An 18,016-nucleotide genomic window follows, 5' to 3' on the forward strand; every position below is an offset into this window, starting at 1 on the left:
CATGTCTTCAAGTAGTGGACTTAATTTAAAAACTGATGAGGATTTATAATGATAATGTTGCTATTGTGTTTTTCTCAAAGAATAAGAAGATGAGAATAATGTTGAAGCACATCGATATCAAATACCTCATTGTGAAGGAAAGGGTTTAGGATCAGATTGTGTCAATAAAACATATAATATTACACTCATGTCTAATCCATTAACAAAATGACTTCCACCCAAGCTCTTTTCGGAGCATGTAGCATGCATAGGGTTGATGGACAATTTTGATAAGTTGGAATTGAATTGAGTGTAATTGTTTTTATTAACACCATGATATGTGATCACAATAAAATTATTGATTTTGATAAACATGCCTCTGTCTTTTCTCTAAATTTACACATGTGCACATAACATAAGACAAAGATATGTAGCCCATGCATAGGTTGTCCAAGTGGTGTATGCAGATTGCTCATGTTAGTTGAAATTGCTAACTCCATAACCATTGAATGGTCCTTACTCAAATCAATAGAACTCAAATAACCTTGATGATTTGGGGATAGTCATTTCAATTGAGCGGAACGAATACCCTTAGGTTCATTATACTAGGTCGTTGATGGCCATATAAAAATAAGCAAAAAGATTCATCTCGGCCAAGTGGAAGATTGTTAGAACTCATTCAGTTTAAAATTCATGGTGACTTGAGATGAATCAGACATTAGGGGACCCAACAGTGTCTGGAGCTAGTTGCTAAGATGGCAAGTTGGTTCTAGAAGCCAACCTAAGGCCCCATTGAAAGAGGGAGTGCATTGTTCTAGTGTTAATGGTTTGCAAAAGCAGAGATGGATGGAGATTGAGCCTATGGTTTTACATTTCCTTAACCATGAAGGCCCTCTCTAAGTGGTTTGGGCTCTATAACACACACACACTAGTCATCCATCGGTTGAAAGCAACCATGACCAGAGAAAAGGTACTTTGATTTTTGGTTTTTGCAATTTAGAAGAGAGAAAGAGAATGAGAGAGAGAGAGAGAGAGAGAGAGAGAGAGAGAGGTGTTCTTAGTTCCATTTTTTGTAGAGAAGAGAAGAAAAGAAGGAGATGAAGCCAAAGAACCAATTTTGAAGCTCTCATACATCGAAACAAAGCCATGAAGGCCAACTTTGCTTCAATCGCTCAAGGTCAGTTCATTTCTTGAGCATAGAGCGATCCATTTATTCTTCTATTATGTGTAGAAGTTATTTTGAATGCTAACAAATTTATCTTTTACAGTTTATATCATTGCTAAAGAAATTATGAAACTGACCTGATCCACCTCCCAAAACAGCAATGCCCTCCCGGTTAATGTTGTGAAGTGATTTGAAATCTAGATGCCATTCCAATTTCCAAAAGTCTGAAAATTTCTTGTTGAAACTTTAATGATCGATGAACATATCAATTAAACAGAGTTGTTTGAATATGAACGATTACAGAGATGAAATGCTAGAAACAAGCTTCGTTACATCAAAATCTTGGTAAACCTTTTTTATTCGTAATGATGTGGACCTCGAACAAGGATTTGAATCTTAGAATCAACAATCAAAGAAAAAGAAAAAAAATCCTGGATCAACAGCCCAACTTTGCTTTAGGTTGAGTTTCTTCTCTTTTGTTGCCTGAATCCTCTCAGACAAAGAAAGTCTGATGTTTGAATTTCTATAGGAAAATACTTGGACATTCATTTGGGCGGTGGCATGATCAAAAAATATGGTGTTACTATCATTCTTTTCCGTGGCAGGCAGATGCTAGAAACGTCACGAATCCACAAAAAGTCGGATTCTTCAGTAGCTTGGAATTCATTTAGCAAAGGAATTAATCTGAAGTAAAACCGACTCTAAGGAAGTTATGGTCCATCCATGGAAGCGCTCTTTATGTCTTAAGTTGGAGATTGCTCCTATTTCAGACTTCTGAACAGAGTGCAATAGTTTAAATAATGTTTTATTTCTCAAATGTTTGCTGTGAGGCCAACTGGACAGCACATCACATGGCCAAAGAAGTTCAGTGTCTAAGTTGGAATTTATTTTGGTGGTTATGCCTCCCCTGTTTACTACCAGATCTTATAAGCAAGTAAGAGTGGCCTCCTGGGTTCCTCTCTTCCATTTCCTTTTAACGAAATTCTTTCAAAGTTCAAAATTCTTTTGGTAGGATTAAAAAGGAGGAAAGTAAATTGAAACTTCTGGCAGTAGAATTGTTCAAAGTTCTTTTGAGTGATAAACAGAGGAACTGAACTTAGTGTTGTTACATTTATACATAAAGAAAATTCATGAATTACAGCATTTGAGCCACAAAGCAACAGTGTCATTAAGATTCTCTGTCTGTCTTTAGGAGTTCAAATATTTCTCTACAGCAGCACTCAAGGTAGAGAACGGCACTGCACCAATAACACTCTCTTTCTTTTCTCCGTTATTGAAGACTAACACAGTTGGAATGCTTCGGATTCCATACGTTGTTGCAATATTTGGGCAGTCGTCTGTGTTGACCTTGTAACAGACTATCTTGCCTGCATATTTCTTAGCTAAGTCATCAATCACAGGTTGGATCATCCGACATGGACCACACCATGGTGCCCAGAACTCCACTAGAACTGGGGTTTCACTTGCAATTACAAGTTGTTCCCAATCACTTTCATTCACCACCCGAACTGCAGATTTCACATAGAAAATACCGGTCAGATTCAAATTAGAGCCATGCTCATTAAACTTCAATTGGGAAGATAGTTTATTGATGAAATGACATACAACTTATAGTTTTTACAATGATTATAACCATTAAATATTGATGAACAGCACTAGATGTTGAATGTGATAGACTATCATGCATACAAGCTACAAATCATTATTGATCTTGTTGTTTTTAACAGGTGATTGACTGTTAATATTGTAAAAGAAGCAGTACAATGCACTGTATTTGACTATATAAACTAGTGATAGGTATGATTCAGATTAGGAACAAACTGCTGTGGTTTCACCAATTGGAACCATTCAAATCAACAGTGCATTATCTTGGTTGTAATTGTGACTCCACTATGTGATATGTCAAAAACTGTTGGATTTGGTAATTGATGACCTTTTCTTTCAATTTTCTTCTACTTTATTCCTTGAGGATGATACTTCCAATAAATAGGTAAGGGCCCAATAAGTAGCTTAACGTAATGGTACTATGGTCTGTTGCCATGCACATATACATGTATCTTGAAGAAACAGAGGATCATTGAACCTTGCAAAGTTGCAAGTAGTAATCAAGATCAAGTATGTCACTAGTACTCTGAATTCGGTGAACATCTGCTTATGAATGAAGAATGATAGTTGTGGGGCCAATTAACCACTGAAAAAACCAGTGGAAAACCATGAGAAAATTAGGTTCATGAGATTCCCCCTTTTACCTACAGGCACTGAACAAAACTTAAGTAGGCCTTCACTTCTTTGTTCTTCAATACTAATTATTTCTAATTTGGACCCTTGATCTTGAAACAAAAGAAAACTGATCCCTAGTTTAATGTAGATTACCAAGTAGCGAAAACAAGGATGAGAAGAATAGATCTTGTATTGGAAAGAAGATAAGCCTTGAAGGGGATCTAATAAATTAACATACCCTCATTAATGACCTCTCCGGCTTTGCAGACAATTCTGTATCCACGGTATCTGTGATCAACAGAACGAGATAAAGAAGAGAAAGAAGATGATGCTGCATGCGAGAGAGTAGATACCTTCAATCCCTTACATGTCGGCAAATTGAGTTTCTCCTTGGAGGAAACTGAGGAGTGGGGATATAAAACAGAAGCTCTGGTTGTTGCAGAAATGGTGCTAACTTGGAAGCAGGTCTCCAAAGCCATTCTGATTCTGTTCTCAATCTATACACCTTCCAATGTTCAAGGGGGGGGGGGGGGGGTTGAAGCCTTGGAGGAGGGAGGTGGGTCTCTCTGTGTGCTCCGACTTCAGTTTTTATTTCTTGACTGGATATTCTTATAAGATTGTAAGGTGCTCGAGTGCCCTGGTTTGTGTGGATAATGTTCATCAATCCGTGGTCCACCGATCTGACATCCCTCTACGAGAGTGGTCTGCTGTCCTTGTGTCGGTCAACGTGGCATATAAAGAGGCCTATGGGACCCACTTTTGATAGGTCCCACCACTTAAGTGATATCCATGCCGAAAGCCAAACAAGCAAGGAATATTGCTGGATAACGATGAGTCGATGACCATCTGATACGCTGATTTTTTTTTTATAGATCAATGGTCTGATCAAGTAGGTTCGTGGCACATGGTAGGATCGATCAAATAGTGGGTCCCATTGTTTAACTACATAATATCTTGGATTCAATAATCTAAAATCTAAATAGGAAGATGACAGAAGATCATTTTCCATCTTCCAGGCACCACCTACATAATACAAATGGATTTGGATATTTAGCCTGTAAGAGGTTGCAAATTTTCTACGTGCAAAATACTGACCCGGCTGCCGCGTAGTTGTTTATGTAACAACAAACACACTCAGCCCCGAGACCAATTCTATAATATATATTATCAAGACAAACTTGGATTCAAGCCGTTATTCAAACTCAACTTAGAATGAATCAGGCTGAACTGGCCCATTGGGTTACCGGGCCCCTGAACAGACCATGGGTGGTCACTGCAAGCATAGCCAAATCATCCATTCCTCCAAACATGGGCGAGATGGCCTTCCCCTCCTACGCAAATACAATACACAGGTTTGATGATTCTAGGTCCTCCACTTGGAATGGAATTTGCCGACAAAGTTGTAACCAACGGCGCAGCCAAGGGGGCCAAACCCACCCACTGGTAGGAGGTAGCACACCTCTCTTTCTTGGAGCTAAAAGGATTCATAGTCGGGGCCTACAATCTGGATATTTTTGTATCCTTGAACAGAGGGGCTAGATAGTAAGCACCAGGGTAGTTTCAAAAATAGAAGAAGAGAGAAGTGCTATACAAATCTGGAGGTAGCACAGTTCCAGAAATCTTTAAAGGAGACGCTCAATGATTTGCCCTACCATTTTCTATTCTTGATACTCAGTCCAGATTCTCTATTTGCGGTGGAACCAGCCATTGCCTTCACAGAAGGTATGGGATATCTCTGTTTATTCAATACAGGCACATCGGCAGATACAAATTGGCTGAATGTAAATTTTGATTTCTTTTGCTTAAGATTTGATTTATTTTGTTCTATTTGTTTTTTTTTTTTTATTTTAATAGTTGTATTTAAATCAAGAAAAGGAGGGCAAACCACCCTCAAGAACATGTACAAAAAGAGACTTTACGAGGACATCCACCTATAAAAAAGTAACTACATCAAAAGATGATATAGTCCCAACTATTGAAGAGGTTATCTAATGGAGTGTCTTTGAACGGGTTCAATATTTTCTTTTATTTGCTTGTTAGAAGTAAAATAGAAAGCCAAATGATGGTCTCCACCTTATAAGAAAGAGAAGGCAAGAAAGAGGAGGGTTATTTGTTTTGAAATGAATCTAAATCAAGATGACATGGTACCAATTTATATGAGAAAGAATATTTATCAAAAAAAAAAAAATGAGAAAGAATTGAGGTGCAAATTTTGCATCAACTTTTCGGGAGCAAAGTTTATATTGCTAGTTCAGCACAAGGAGGAAAAACTGGGTTCAGTGGCCAATCACCACCCACCCATATTCCATGTAGGGTATGTTTTTACGTAAAATTGCTCAGCAGCAGCAGAGGATCACAGTTTTACAATGTGGGCTCTGTTTGTTTGCATTGCAAAAAGTGACAATCAGCAGTAGCAGCTGCAGAACAAAATCGTAGGATCACAATTTTACAATGAAGGTTCTGTTTGTTTGCAGTGCAAAAAGCGATTTGTAGCAGCTGCTGCTGCTGCAGAACAAAATTGTAGGATCACAATTTTACAATGTGTGTGCTCTGCTTGTTTGCAGTGCAAAAAGTGACTAGCAGCAGAATCGGAATAAAATTGTAGGATCACAATTTTACAATGTGGGTTCTGTTTTTTAGCAGTGCAAAAAGTGACTAGCATCAACGCTATTTTAATTGGTAAAATTGCATAATGACTACCAGCAGCAGAATGAGATTGTTTATCAGTGGGATGAACAGTGGATTTAACATTAGTGAGCACAATGACTAGCAGCATCAGATGAAATTGTAGAATCCCAGTGGTCATGGAAAAAAAATCACAATCGTTTATCAAGTACTTGAAGCTACCATTGTAAGAACAGCTTGGCCAACTAGAGGATCAATACATATAAATAAATAGATCAGGATGCCTAACTTGAACCTGCTCGGATTTAAGCCAGATTGACAATATTCATTCAACAGGGGTGGGTTAGCCAGATAGGAGTAAAATTAGGTTAATTAGCATTTGGAAAGTAAATCTCTACTAAGTTGAAGTTCTTTTGATCTGTTGAATATCCTTTAAAAATATACAATTGATACAGATCATACTCTTTTTTTGGTAAAATACTCTTGCCATCAGGATTAGAGATCTTATTTCACCAATACCTCTAAATGGCTCATGTCAAGAGTGCTTGTGCCCTTTTTTTTGTAATTATTAGGTTGATTATTTAATTGTTTAAGCTTGCTCCTTTTTTATCAGTATTTAATTATTTAATTTGTTCTGCAATGCCTTATTCAATTGCTTATGCTTCATAGCCATCATGTCTGAACTGTTTAATTCATTCTGAAAATTCTTATTGAAAGAGAAAAGGACATAGATAACAATAAGACTGTAATTTTGTTTCCACAGAAAATAAGTTTTACGAGCCTGAATTTCACTATGCATTGCAGAAGATGGCATCAAAGAGTTAAAGGTAGTGAGCAGTGAGCACTTGACAAAGGGTTCAATCAGAAACAGCAGCAACACATGAATCTATAGATTCATAGAGCTTGGTTCTTCTCAAACATTACATATGCATCTGACTAATCTGAAATATAGTCAGAAATTAAAATTTCCACCTTATTAAGAAGTTTAGCCATTAACTATGATTAATGCAGTGATGAATTGTTTATGCCTAAGCATAGGATTAATAATTTAGGTCATTGTCACTTTGTGTATGAGAAAATTAAATCAGGATAAACTGAAAAGGCATTTTAAAAAAACATGTTTGGTCTCTAATACTGATTAATTTTTCCAGTTTTTCAAATGTCACTACATCTTTTGCTGTCTTTACCCTGCCAACAACAAGAAATGGCAAGGGGTTTCTGTTCTCATACCCATCAATCCAAAAATAAGATAAAAAGGCCATCATCCAATATTAGTCCCAGCTATCTGGGGACTTGGGAGGGGTGGACTGGATAATGGACCTAATGTTTGGCATCTTTTTTGCACAAAGTGGGCAGTCTCAGACTCAAACCCCCACTCTCACGCTTGTAAGCACAAGGTTTTACCATCACACCAAAGAATGCCCCCCATCAATCCAAAGTAAGATGCCAATCATAATCTGAGATTTGCCACGGTGGTCCTGAACCACTCCAATGAAAGTTAGTCAAGTCATAAAACATGCTGTAAAACAAAAACACATTACCAAAAGGATGCTCTAACAGAATTACAACCACTGATAAAATCAATGAGCATTACATCTCAACCTTCCTCACCTCACCCAAACAGCCATCTGTGTGTTCTCCAAAGCTCACAAATCACACTCTGAATCCATGACTGTTATAACAGTATTTCTATTGATTGTTTGGCTGATTCTAAATTCATGTTTGTACAAAAGTTGATACTAACCCTCACAACCATATTAGAGGATGTAAAACTCAAAAATTCATTTTGAGCCTAGTGCTGCAGAAAAAGTTTCACAGAAGCTGAAAAAAATGTTTGGCAAGTCTGATTGGTGGCACCACATCTTCAAGTACACGGAAAATAGAAATTTGCATCTCAATGACGTTTGTCTTAGTGAGCTCAAAGACACAACAATCTCCTTCTTCAAGATTATTATCCAAAGCAAAATCAGCCCAACCTTTACTTATCCAAGTCATACCTTGTCTCAAAATGCACCGGGCAGGCCACATTCTTCCATCTGAAACTCGTAGTATGACATTTTCCTTTTTCATTGTTAGAAATTTCATGATGATACTGGATGGTACTTTCTGCATAAGTAGGAACCATTCTATCGTCATATTTCTTGGTAACATATAAGAGCTGTTATAAATTACTAGCTCTAGTTCAAGAACTCACCAAAACAAATCCCTTATAAACATAAGATGGTCTCATGATGACCATGAAGAAAGGGTTTTCAGACTGGAACATTTTGGCTGCCTGAACTGCTCTCTCTCTTTCTTCATTTGTCACTGGTCTTCTCCTTGACATAAGAAGTCTGGAATATGTCTTCATGACAGGGAAGCCCAACCTCTGCTCATTTTCTGTTAATGGGTTCTGTCCATCTGCATTTATCTATATAGTTAATAATGGAGAGGGCAATTACAGTAGCATGACAAGAACACTGGGTATTTAAAGAACTTACAAGGTTCAGTTCTTCGGCTCTTCTGAGCAATCTTTGCCATAGCTGAGAATTCCATGCTTCCATACCCTGGATTTGAGCAATACTGTTCAGCCTTGTCATCTGTTTGTTTACTTAGGCCGAACTGGAGGTCTACATCCTGAGAAGAAAATGAAAGTGACAATTGGACACTGACAGCATTGTTAGGTGAAAGTTGGCTGTTCCAGTGGATCCTATCTGACGAAGATCCATAAGGAGAAGAAATGCTTGGATTACTATACTGACTACCGGAGTGGATTGGAACCAACCCAATTTCATTATCAAGATCAAAAGCAAGTTCTTCAGGTTTCTTCTGTTTGACTTGGTTGGATTCTTCCCCCTTAGCTGATCCCTTCAACACCCTGTGATCTTCATTTTCCTCGTTCTTGTTCACAGAAATATTACTGGGTTTTGTCATGGACCTCTCTGTTACCTTTGCTTCAGTTCTCTGAGCACAGACCTTTCTTGAATTAGTATCAGACTTACATGGAGGAGAATCCTCCAACACTTCCATATCCTCTCCTTCTACGTCTTCTTCCCTGTGGGTTGATCTCCTTCTGCCCAGATTAGGCTCTTCACAATGGCGTGAACCAGATGGATATTGTATCTCGAACGTACCTAGTATATCAACATAAAAGTATGAATCTCCTTCGTACTTGAATAGAAGAATTTGCCCTTCATGCAGTGAATAATATTCAACAAACTCCTGCCAACCATTCTGGAACCAGACTCTTCCATCATCAGTTTTTCTTAAGCCTATATCCCAGATGTTATTATCAGGAACCATTAACACTGCAACATCGGAGAGATCTTCTACTTTCCTAATAAACTTTCTTGGGATCCCCTGTCAAAAACACAATTTATCTAAGTGTAAGAAATTGGAAAAAATGAAACAGAATAACAACAGAGCACCCCCACTAATTATTTATGCGTATGTTTGCAAGATCAGCAGGAGCTTTAAAATGAGAGTCCGATTTCAGACAGTACAAAATCAGAATAAATGCTCGGGTGGGTCATCCATGGATTTCTGTTGTCATTACAGAGATTATCACAGTGTTTGAGAAATTAACCCTCATCCTGTCCGTTTGTATCTTTCATGGAAAAGAAAAAGAATAGACAAAGAAAAAAAACTGTTCATAAAATTAAGAACTAAAAGAAGAAGAAATTCAAACAGCCTAAGAACTAAAATGGGCTTACTAGTTTGTGGGTGAATTCTTCACCAATCAATATCTTGAAGAAAGAAGGGCTTTCTGCTCGTTTTCCACCCATTTCGATGGTTGATGAGGGAAATGCAAATAGTGAGAAAGAAACGTTGCTCGAGTGAGCTGGCACCTCGGTTTTTTGTGGTAAGTCTTATCTTTTCTTTTTCTTTTTTGGTAAAAAGGTTGAGTCCATCAAAGTTTTAAAAAGGTTATATTAATGTCAGACCAAATAAGTTATGAAATTATCAAGGCCGTCGAATGTGGCGAGTCTGACCGTCCAAAACATTCCAAAACCAGAAAATATGGAAAATGACACGAATTTTCCGGGCAGGTTGTCCAGATTTATTTTTTCTGTGCCACAGTCTTGGAGTTTTTTATTTTTTAATATTAATAATAATCTTACGCGATGTAACTTTTACGAGAGTCCGTATCTGCTATCACAAAACGCTACTCACACTAATTCCACTCATATTCTGACCGTACATCGGAAATATCTTTTAATATTTATATTTATTAGGATAAATTACAAAGAACTATTTTATTTTGTGACAAAAGCCCCTTAATACGATTATGAAACAAATACCCCCTTTTCGTAGCTTTTCCTTGAAATAAACATTGTTCGTCTTGGTGGCCGTAATCCCTTCTACCTCATATTCACATTTTTCTCTCTCCCTCTCCTGATCTCTCTTCTTCTCCTTCTCCTTCCCCTTCCTCTCTTTTCATTTCTTCTTCCCGCTTTCCTTTGTTCTGTCTGTAACTCGAATACAGGATTGTAATTAGCTGATCAATAATCTCTTCTTCATCACTGAGTTTGTATTTGGAGTCTTCTCCTCTCAATAGGCCACCAAGCATGTCATGGTGGATAGATGAAGAGGTTCGTCTTCTCTCTATGATTGTTTTCAGATGCTAATGATATTCTTCCGTGTCTGTGGAATTACTACAGTAAGTGAAAATATTCACCAAAAAACCATCAAGAATTATGTTTTCTATAACATACCTGGAATCCACGTCTGTAAGTTGTCCCTGGTAGATTAATTGGCAGTAAAAGAGTCCCTAGAACTAGTTTATAGAACTCTGGCTTGAAGGCTTCAGCTATCAAACTGGATTCGGTGCCAACAATCTAATTGAGTGATGACAATAGAGCCATCTGCACAAGAGAACAGAATTGGACGAAGATAAGGTTTGCGAGAGTCCTAGGAGATCCCGGATCTGTCTTCTGTATATTTCTTGTACAGTTAGGATTTAGAAGTTTAGACGTTTTGTTTTTCTTTTTGGATTAGGAAGTTTTGGGGAGGAAAAACTCCATCGAATCTGTATATATATATATCATATGATAACAATGGAAAAATCAAGACCTTTGGCTTCCGAAATTTTTCATGGTATCAAAACAACCTTCTGGCAGCCATTATAAGATGGTAAAGCTCATCGACACCGACATTGATGTACTCTGAGTCCCAGTCCCTGATTTCTTCGTTGTAGTAGCGGCAGGTCTGGACTCTTCTTCCTCCTCTAGACCGAAATAGAGCAGCGACCGATCGGCGGGGCGACAGTTACTTCACACCCCACTCTTCTTCTCGTAATCCCACGAGGGAGAAGTCTTCAAGGACTGTAGCTCATCCCCTTCCTTCGAACCCAACCCAGAAGGGCGGCGAACACTGTTCCTCTTCCTGTTCGAACGGAACTAGCGACGGTACTGTTCATCTTCTCTGACCTCGCGACACCAGAACATCGGCGAAATCCGGCTCATTTGTCGTTTGATCTTCAGCAATTCCTCACCGTCTCCTGCGGACCAGTGCTTATTCCCCATCATCCACATTTCCTTCTCAGCGGGAAAAACATGAATCCTTCGAAATCCACTGTTCATCATATCTTTCCTGCGAACTGAACAGGGGCAGCGGCTGTCTCCTATCTCTATCTCTTTATTGCATTCGCTGGACAAATAGATAAAACCGTAGCAAACGTCATTAGAAGTCTTGCTCAGCCGAGGAATCACTGTAGCACTTCCCAGTCTAACAGATTTGATGCACAGAGATAGCACCAGCACCAGCACCTTTATCTCAATCTCTTGAGTCACAGCGGGTATTGTTGATCGGTCACCATTGCTGCCAACAACGATAGGAACGGTGAGAGCTCGAGTAAGTTTGTTGGACCATCTTCTCCTTTTTATTTGCATCCATAAGATAATGTTGGTTTTGCAGCACAAGCCTCGCAGACATCGCAAGACAGTAGAGTTGTTTCAAAAGACAAAACAATTGTGTGTACAATTGTGGTCGATCTGGCCATGAAGCAATTCCAATTGATTGGATACCCTGAATGGTGGGGAGACAGACCCCGCGGTATGTCGACCAGGCGTGGAGCAGGACGAGGAAAAGGGGGTGGACCCTCTAGCGGATGTGGCCGAGGTACGGCAAAAGCTCATGCTACTCAATCATCAGTGGGGTGAGGTGGCTGCTAATGCAGTTGTGACTGACGGAGACGAGATCGGACTGAATGGGCTTAATGACGAGCAATGGCAGACTCTTGTAAGCATGCTTAATGCTTACAAAACCAGGACTAATGGAAAACTCTCTGGTAAGAATTACTCCACTGAAAGGATTGTTGACTCTGGGGCGTTACATCACATGACAGGGAATTTAAATGTGCTCGTCGACACCTATGATGTTGCACCTTGTCCTGTTAGGTTACCCAACACACTGAGGCCGTGAAAGAAGGCACTGTTGAACTTGGAAATAATTTTAAATTGCTGCACGTATTATATGTCCCAAAACTCAATTGTAATTTATTGTCAATAGGTCGGTTATTTCATGACAGATTATATTGTGACATTTACTAATAAGTTGTGTGTGATATAGGACCGCATCTCGAGGACTCTGACTAGTGCGGGTGAACAGCTTGATGGGGTCTATGTCTTCAAGGGTGTAGCGCCAGTTCGTGCTTACAAGACAGATGGAATTGGGTCATGCGATTTGTGGCATCGGAGATTGGGACACCCTTCTTATCAAACGGTTAGCTTACTTCTTAATATCAGTAATAGTAAGAACAAAACATGTGATGTTTGTTTGAAGGCAAAGCAAACTAGAGATATTTTTATTCAAAGCAGCAATAAAGTGACTGATTGTTTTGCATTAATTCATTGTGACTTATGGGGTGCTTATAGAGTACCTTCATCTTGTAGTGTTGTATATTTTTTGACAATTGTTGATGATTATTCTCGAGCGATTTGGATTTATTTATTGGGTGAAAAAAGTGAAGTTGGTTGAACACTCAAAAATTTTTGTGCCATGATTGAACGACAATTTAATAAGAAGGTTAAGGTGGTGAGAAGTGATAATGGAACAGAGTTTAAATCCTTGAAATCATATTTTGACGAGCAATAAATTTTATTTCAAACTTCCTGTGTTGGAACACCCCAACAAAATGGTCGTGTGGAGAGAAAGCATCATCATATTTTGAATGTGGCCAGAGCGCTTAGGTTTCAAGCACATCTACCGATCAATTTATGGGGTGAGTGTGTTTTAACCACAGGGTACTTGATTAACCGAACACCTTCAACACTTCTTGGTGGTAAAACACCTTACGAGATGCTATTTGGACAAAGTCCTTCTTATAAACATCTTAGAGTTTTTGGTTGCTTGTGTTTTCCGCATACTCGGGACCGTGACAAATTTGCCGCTAGGAGTAGGAAATGTGTCTTTATTGAGTACCCTTTTGGGAAAAAGGGGTGAAAATTATACGACATTGAGTCTGGTGACTACTTCGTCTCACGAGATGTGGTGTTTAATGAGACTGAGTTTCCCTTTGCCACTCCGGAATATCAACCCTCAAAAACCAGTCCTCCTGTAAACAAAGAAAATGTTGGGTTGCCTTGGGCCACTCCTCCTAACATGGTATCTGAGTCACCTCATATAGAAGTCAGGGGGAGCGACATGATCAATGAAGAAGGACATCAGAACACGGGTAATGATGAGGAGGCAGGTCCTCTTGATGAGACAAGGAGCCATACATATTGCAGAAATGATGAAACTCCAGCTGCTCCTCAGCCCACCACGAAGTTATTAGGCCGTAGACATCGAGAAAAGCGGCCCCCCAGCTATTTACAGGACTTTGTCACACACTCTGCTCGTCGTTTAGACCCCTCCGTTGTTTCTCCCGCATCATCTCAGTCCTCAGGTACTCCTTATCCCATAACTCATTATGTGATGTATGATAATTTTTCTGTGAAACACAGACATTTCTTGGCAGCTGTTACTGCAAGCCGAGAACCTACTCGTTTCTCTGAGGCAATGACTGGTGTTCGGTGGCGCGAGGCTATGCTCCAAGAGATACAGGCTTTGGAAGACAATGGGACATGGACCTTGGAAGACCTCCCACCTGGAAAAAAGGCAATCGGGTGTAAATGGGTCTACAAAATCAAGTACAACTCTGATGGATCCATTGAAAGATTTAAAGCACGGTTGGTAGTCCTAGGCAACACTCAAGTTGAAGGTCTTGATTACATCGAGACCTTTGCCCCTGTGGCTAAAATGGTCATAGTTCGAACCTTCTTAGCAGTTGTTGCGGCCCAACATTGGGAATTGCATCAGATGGATGTCCACAATGCTTTTTTGCACGGTGATCTCCATGAGGAGGTCAATATGAAACCTCCTCCAGGTTTTTCGGCCTCCAGGACTAGAAAGGTATGCAAACTCCGAAAATCTTTGTATGGTCTGCGGCAATCCCCTGGAATTGCTTCTCTAAGTTAGGTGCTGCCTTGAAAACTTTTGGGTTTGAACAGTCCTATTCCGATTATTCCTTATTTACATATCGCAAGAATGGGCTTGTCTTGCACGTCCTGGTTTATGTTGATGACTTAATCGTTGGTGGGAATAACCCGGAGTTCATACACAAATTTAAACAGTATATGAAACAGTGTTTTCACATGAAGGACTTGGGTGTTCTTAAATATTTTTTGGGCATCGAAATGACTCGCGGATTATCGGGGATATTTCTTTGCCAAAGAAAATATGCACTTGATATTATTACAGAAACTGGCTTATTGGGGTCCAAACCTACTCCCTTTCCTATTACTCAGAATCATAAACTTGCCCTTGCTAACGGAGCATTCCTGGATGACCCTGAACGATATCGATGTCTTGTGGGCCATTTGATTTATTTAACCATTAGAGGGTCGGAGCTCAGTTATTGCATCCATGTCCTGGCTCAATTTATGCAGTGTCCTTGTGTTGATCATTGGGATGCAACATTACATGTGGTTCGTTATCTGAAAGGACGTCCTGGTCAAGGAATATTTTTGCGCTCTGATAGTGATCTGCAATTGTATGCCTATTGCAATTCCGACTGGGCGAGTTGTCCTCTAACTCGTCGCACTCTTACTAGGTACTTTGTCATGTTAGGACATTCCCTCATCTCCTGGAAGACTAAGAAACAACATACTGTCTCCCGATCCTCTATCGAGGCTGAATACCGATCAATGGCTACTGTTAGTTGTGAGTTGAAGTGGCTGAAAGGTCTGTTGTCATCTTTGGGGATATCTCATCCTCAACCTATACACTTGTTTTGTGGCAATCAAGCTGCTCTGCACATTGCTGTGAACCCTGTTTTCCATGAGCGAAACAAACATATTGAAGTTGATTGTCATTTCATTCGCAATGAGCTCCAAGCTGGCACCATTGCGCCTTCCTATGTATGTACCGATGAACAAGTTGCCAACATTTTCACAAAGGCTCTTGGACAAAAACAGTTTGATTTTTTCCTTCCCAAGCTGGGCATTCGCAATCCTCATGCACCACCTTGAGGGGGAGTATTGGACAAAGATAAGGTTCACAAGAGTCCTAGGAGATCTCGGATCTATATTCTGTATATTTCCTGTATAGTTAGGATTTAGAAGTTTAGACGTTTTGTTTTTCTTTTTGGATTAGGAAGTTTTGGTTTTTAGAAAGTTTTGGGGAGCAAGAACTCCATCGAATTTATATATATATATATAAATTTTTCATAAATTAAAATTAAAAATGATCAACTAATGAGATTTTCCTCTTTTTTGTTGTTCTCTCTATTTTTCTTAGAAATATGCAAGTTTTTATTCTACCCGATGGCTCAGTGAATGTATTGATTCTAGGAAGCTTTAAATTAAATTTATATTAAAAGCTAACAAATTTCTCTTGCTTCTCTTCTCCTGCTATTTAACCACAAGGCCTTTACGGTTTTTCGTTGGATCTTACAGTTTATTTAATTGAAGTGCAGACGGAAACACAAAGAAATTTAGCTACGATTAGTTGATAATGTGGTTTGTTTCTGGGTCAGAGTTCTTTTGGGTTTTGATGATTCAACTAACCTCTTTCGTTTTCTCTTTCATATCTATAGTTTTTCCATCCCAGTTACTGAGGTGGGATCTCATAAACTTATCAATCTTTGGAAGAAGTTGCTCTCTAATCATGACAGAGCTTATGAGGCTAAGCAGGGCTCCTCTCATAGACTTATGTAGTGGACCATGAACAGCAGCAATGTTGCAGTTCCCCAGAATATCCAACATGGACAGGGTGTTAGGGGTGTCAATTGGATTGGATTGGATTTGGTTCAATCCGATCCAGTCCAATATGAGTTCATTACAAATGGACCTGGTCCAATCCAACCCAATGAATATTTTGGATTATTTTGGATCGATCCATAGACTATTGGTCCAATCCAATATGGACGGACTAGGTCCAATCCAATATGTCTTATTGGTCTGTCCAAATGGATTTTGATTTGAACATAATCCAACCCAAAACTGGGTCCATTGACACCCCTACTGGGAGTAACCAGGAATAAGACCTTTTCCTTCATTCAACAGTATATACCTGTTGAGCTCTGGATCCATGGAGGATTTGAATAAGCTTCCATACCTGTTTTGTGGACGAAGGAAAGGAAAACTTTCACAATACAGAGGGTAAATTTCTTAAACTATCTTTATGGTTCAGTAAACTGATTAAGTATACCCTTATTGTTTGAAAATTGACTAACGCTACCTTGTGTTTTTGACAATTCAGTGTACTTTACTATTTTTGACAATTTTACCCTTATTCTTATTCAAATTTTCAAAATAAAACAGAGAAAGGGGAAAGAAACGCTGATTCATCAAAATCCTAACCTTTCAAATCCAACGAAACCTCAAAATAAACAAACATCAAGAGTATTATATGGTGATTGAAATAGAAGAAGGGAACGAGAGAGAATGAAGGTGAAGAAGAGAGAGAGACCTCATGGTTTCGTTGTTGCAAAAACCTCTCACAGAGAGACTGACGTTCTCCCCTGCATCCAAGATGCCACCATTGCTGCTCTTCCCCTCCCGTTCCTGGCATCCTTCATAAACAACATCCTTCAGAAACGGCTCTGCAGACAAATCTAGAGAAAAAGAAAGACCACTGTTGGTGCTCTTCCATTTCTCTGCTCCCTCTATATCTCTTTCCATGTTATCCCCAAACAAAACCGAAACCCTTGATGTCACTTCCCCTCCATTTCCGTCCTCATCCTCTCCCCTCACTGCATCTCTTGGGTTTCCCAATGAAATCTCCATATAAAAAGGAAAGCCCAAAACAATTTAAAGAGCGGCAGAGTGGCTGAAACAATGAGAGCAAAATCATAACATGCTAGACTCGATATAAAGTTGCTGCATCTTGGGTTTGGGCTCCATCCAAACCCAGCCCCAGCATCAAAGACCAAGATGTCGGTCACGGAAACTATGCTGGACTTCCAAATTGGCTTTTCTTATTAGCGGCTATGGCAGAATTAATCAGAACTGTGGCAACATTCTTCATATAACGCTCGGCAATAAATCTCCTCCATAAATTGCTCCTTTTCTTGCATCTCTTAAAAATGAAATGAACTGAAAACTGTGGACACTCTATGCTCGGAAAAGAGACCTCCTCCATAAAAACCAGTGCCAGACTGTCATCTCTAGGCTTTATTTGCTCTCATCTCTTTTGCATCTCTGCTTTTTTTCTAGTGTTTTCATCTAAAGCGCTCATAATAAATGTTTGTCTCGTGATTTCTTCCATTTTTTCCTGATTACAGAAGACATCTCACTGTAGAGAACCACTCTACCGTTGGAAACCCATCCAAAATGCTACCAGATTCCTGCTCTCTCGGTCGTCGGATACTGACGGGTATGATTCTCTTTGTTGCAGTGGCCGTTGGAAACTGACGGGTATGATTCTCTTTGTTGCAGTGGTCGTCGGATACTGCAGTGGCCGTTGGAAACCCATCCAAAATGCTACCAGATTCCACTCTACCGTTGGAAACTCCGACGACGGAGTTTCTACGTCTTTTCTTGCTCGATTAAGCGATTGGTCTAA

The 18,016-nt window shown here is 39.4% G+C and overlaps 2 protein-coding genes across 6 annotated transcripts; both read right to left on the reverse strand.

Moving 5' to 3' along the window:
* Positions 1–2,174: 2,174 nt before the first annotated feature.
* On the reverse strand, positions 2,175–3,942 carry LOC104606752 (uncharacterized). The gene is made up of 2 exons (XM_010272107.2): positions 3,603–3,942; positions 2,175–2,652 (listed from the first exon to the last, which is right to left on the reverse strand). The coding sequence occupies exons 1-2, from the start codon at positions 3,841–3,843 to the stop codon at positions 2,333–2,335; spliced, it is 561 nt and encodes a 186-aa protein (XP_010270409.1). The 5' UTR covers positions 3,844–3,942; the 3' UTR covers positions 2,175–2,332.
* A 3,560-nt stretch (positions 3,943–7,502) lies between these two features.
* On the reverse strand, positions 7,503–17,696 carry LOC104606751 (B3 domain-containing transcription factor VRN1-like). 5 transcript variants are annotated; one of them, XM_088888450.1, is made up of 4 exons: positions 16,922–17,696; positions 8,470–9,328; positions 8,184–8,389; positions 7,503–8,095 (listed from the first exon to the last, which is right to left on the reverse strand). In XM_088888450.1, the coding sequence occupies exons 1-4, from the start codon at positions 17,021–17,023 to the stop codon at positions 7,802–7,804; spliced, it is 1,461 nt and encodes a 486-aa protein (XP_088744576.1). In that variant the 5' UTR covers positions 17,024–17,696; the 3' UTR covers positions 7,503–7,801. The 5 variants fall into 5 exon arrangements, with proteins under 5 accessions (XP_088744576.1, XP_088744579.1, XP_088744577.1 ...); XM_088888453.1 differs by lacking the exon at positions 16,922–17,696 and adding an exon at positions 10,684–10,832; XM_088888451.1 differs by lacking the exon at positions 16,922–17,696 and adding an exon at positions 10,270–10,443.
* Positions 17,697–18,016: the final 320 nt, after the last annotated feature.

The sequence above is a fragment of the Nelumbo nucifera genome, chromosome 5 (genome assembly GCF_055504915.1).
Source record: "Nelumbo nucifera cultivar China Antique chromosome 5, China Antique-T2T, whole genome shotgun sequence".
In the NCBI taxonomy this organism is placed as follows: domain Eukaryota; kingdom Viridiplantae; phylum Streptophyta; class Magnoliopsida; order Proteales; family Nelumbonaceae; genus Nelumbo; species Nelumbo nucifera.

Coding starts and splice junctions, on each gene's coding strand:
- LOC104606751 (XM_088888450.1), bottom strand. CDS start 17,023: ATGCCAGGAACGGGAGGGGAAGAGCAGCAATGGTGGCATCTTGGATGC. Junction 8,390..8,469: donor GAGCCGAAGAACTGAACCTT/GTAAGTTCTTTA, acceptor AGATAAATGCAG/ATGGACAGAACCCATTAACA. Junction 8,096..8,183: donor TTTATAAGGGATTTGTTTTG/GTGAGTTCTTGA, acceptor CTACTTATGCAG/AAAGTACCATCCAGTATCAT.
- LOC104606752 (XM_010272107.2), bottom strand. CDS start 3,843: ATGGCTTTGGAGACCTGCTTCCAAGTTAGCACCATTTCTGCAACAACC. Junction 2,653..3,602: donor CGGAGAGGTCATTAATGAGG/GTATGTTAATTT, acceptor TGAAATCTGCAG/TTCGGGTGGTGAATGAAAGT.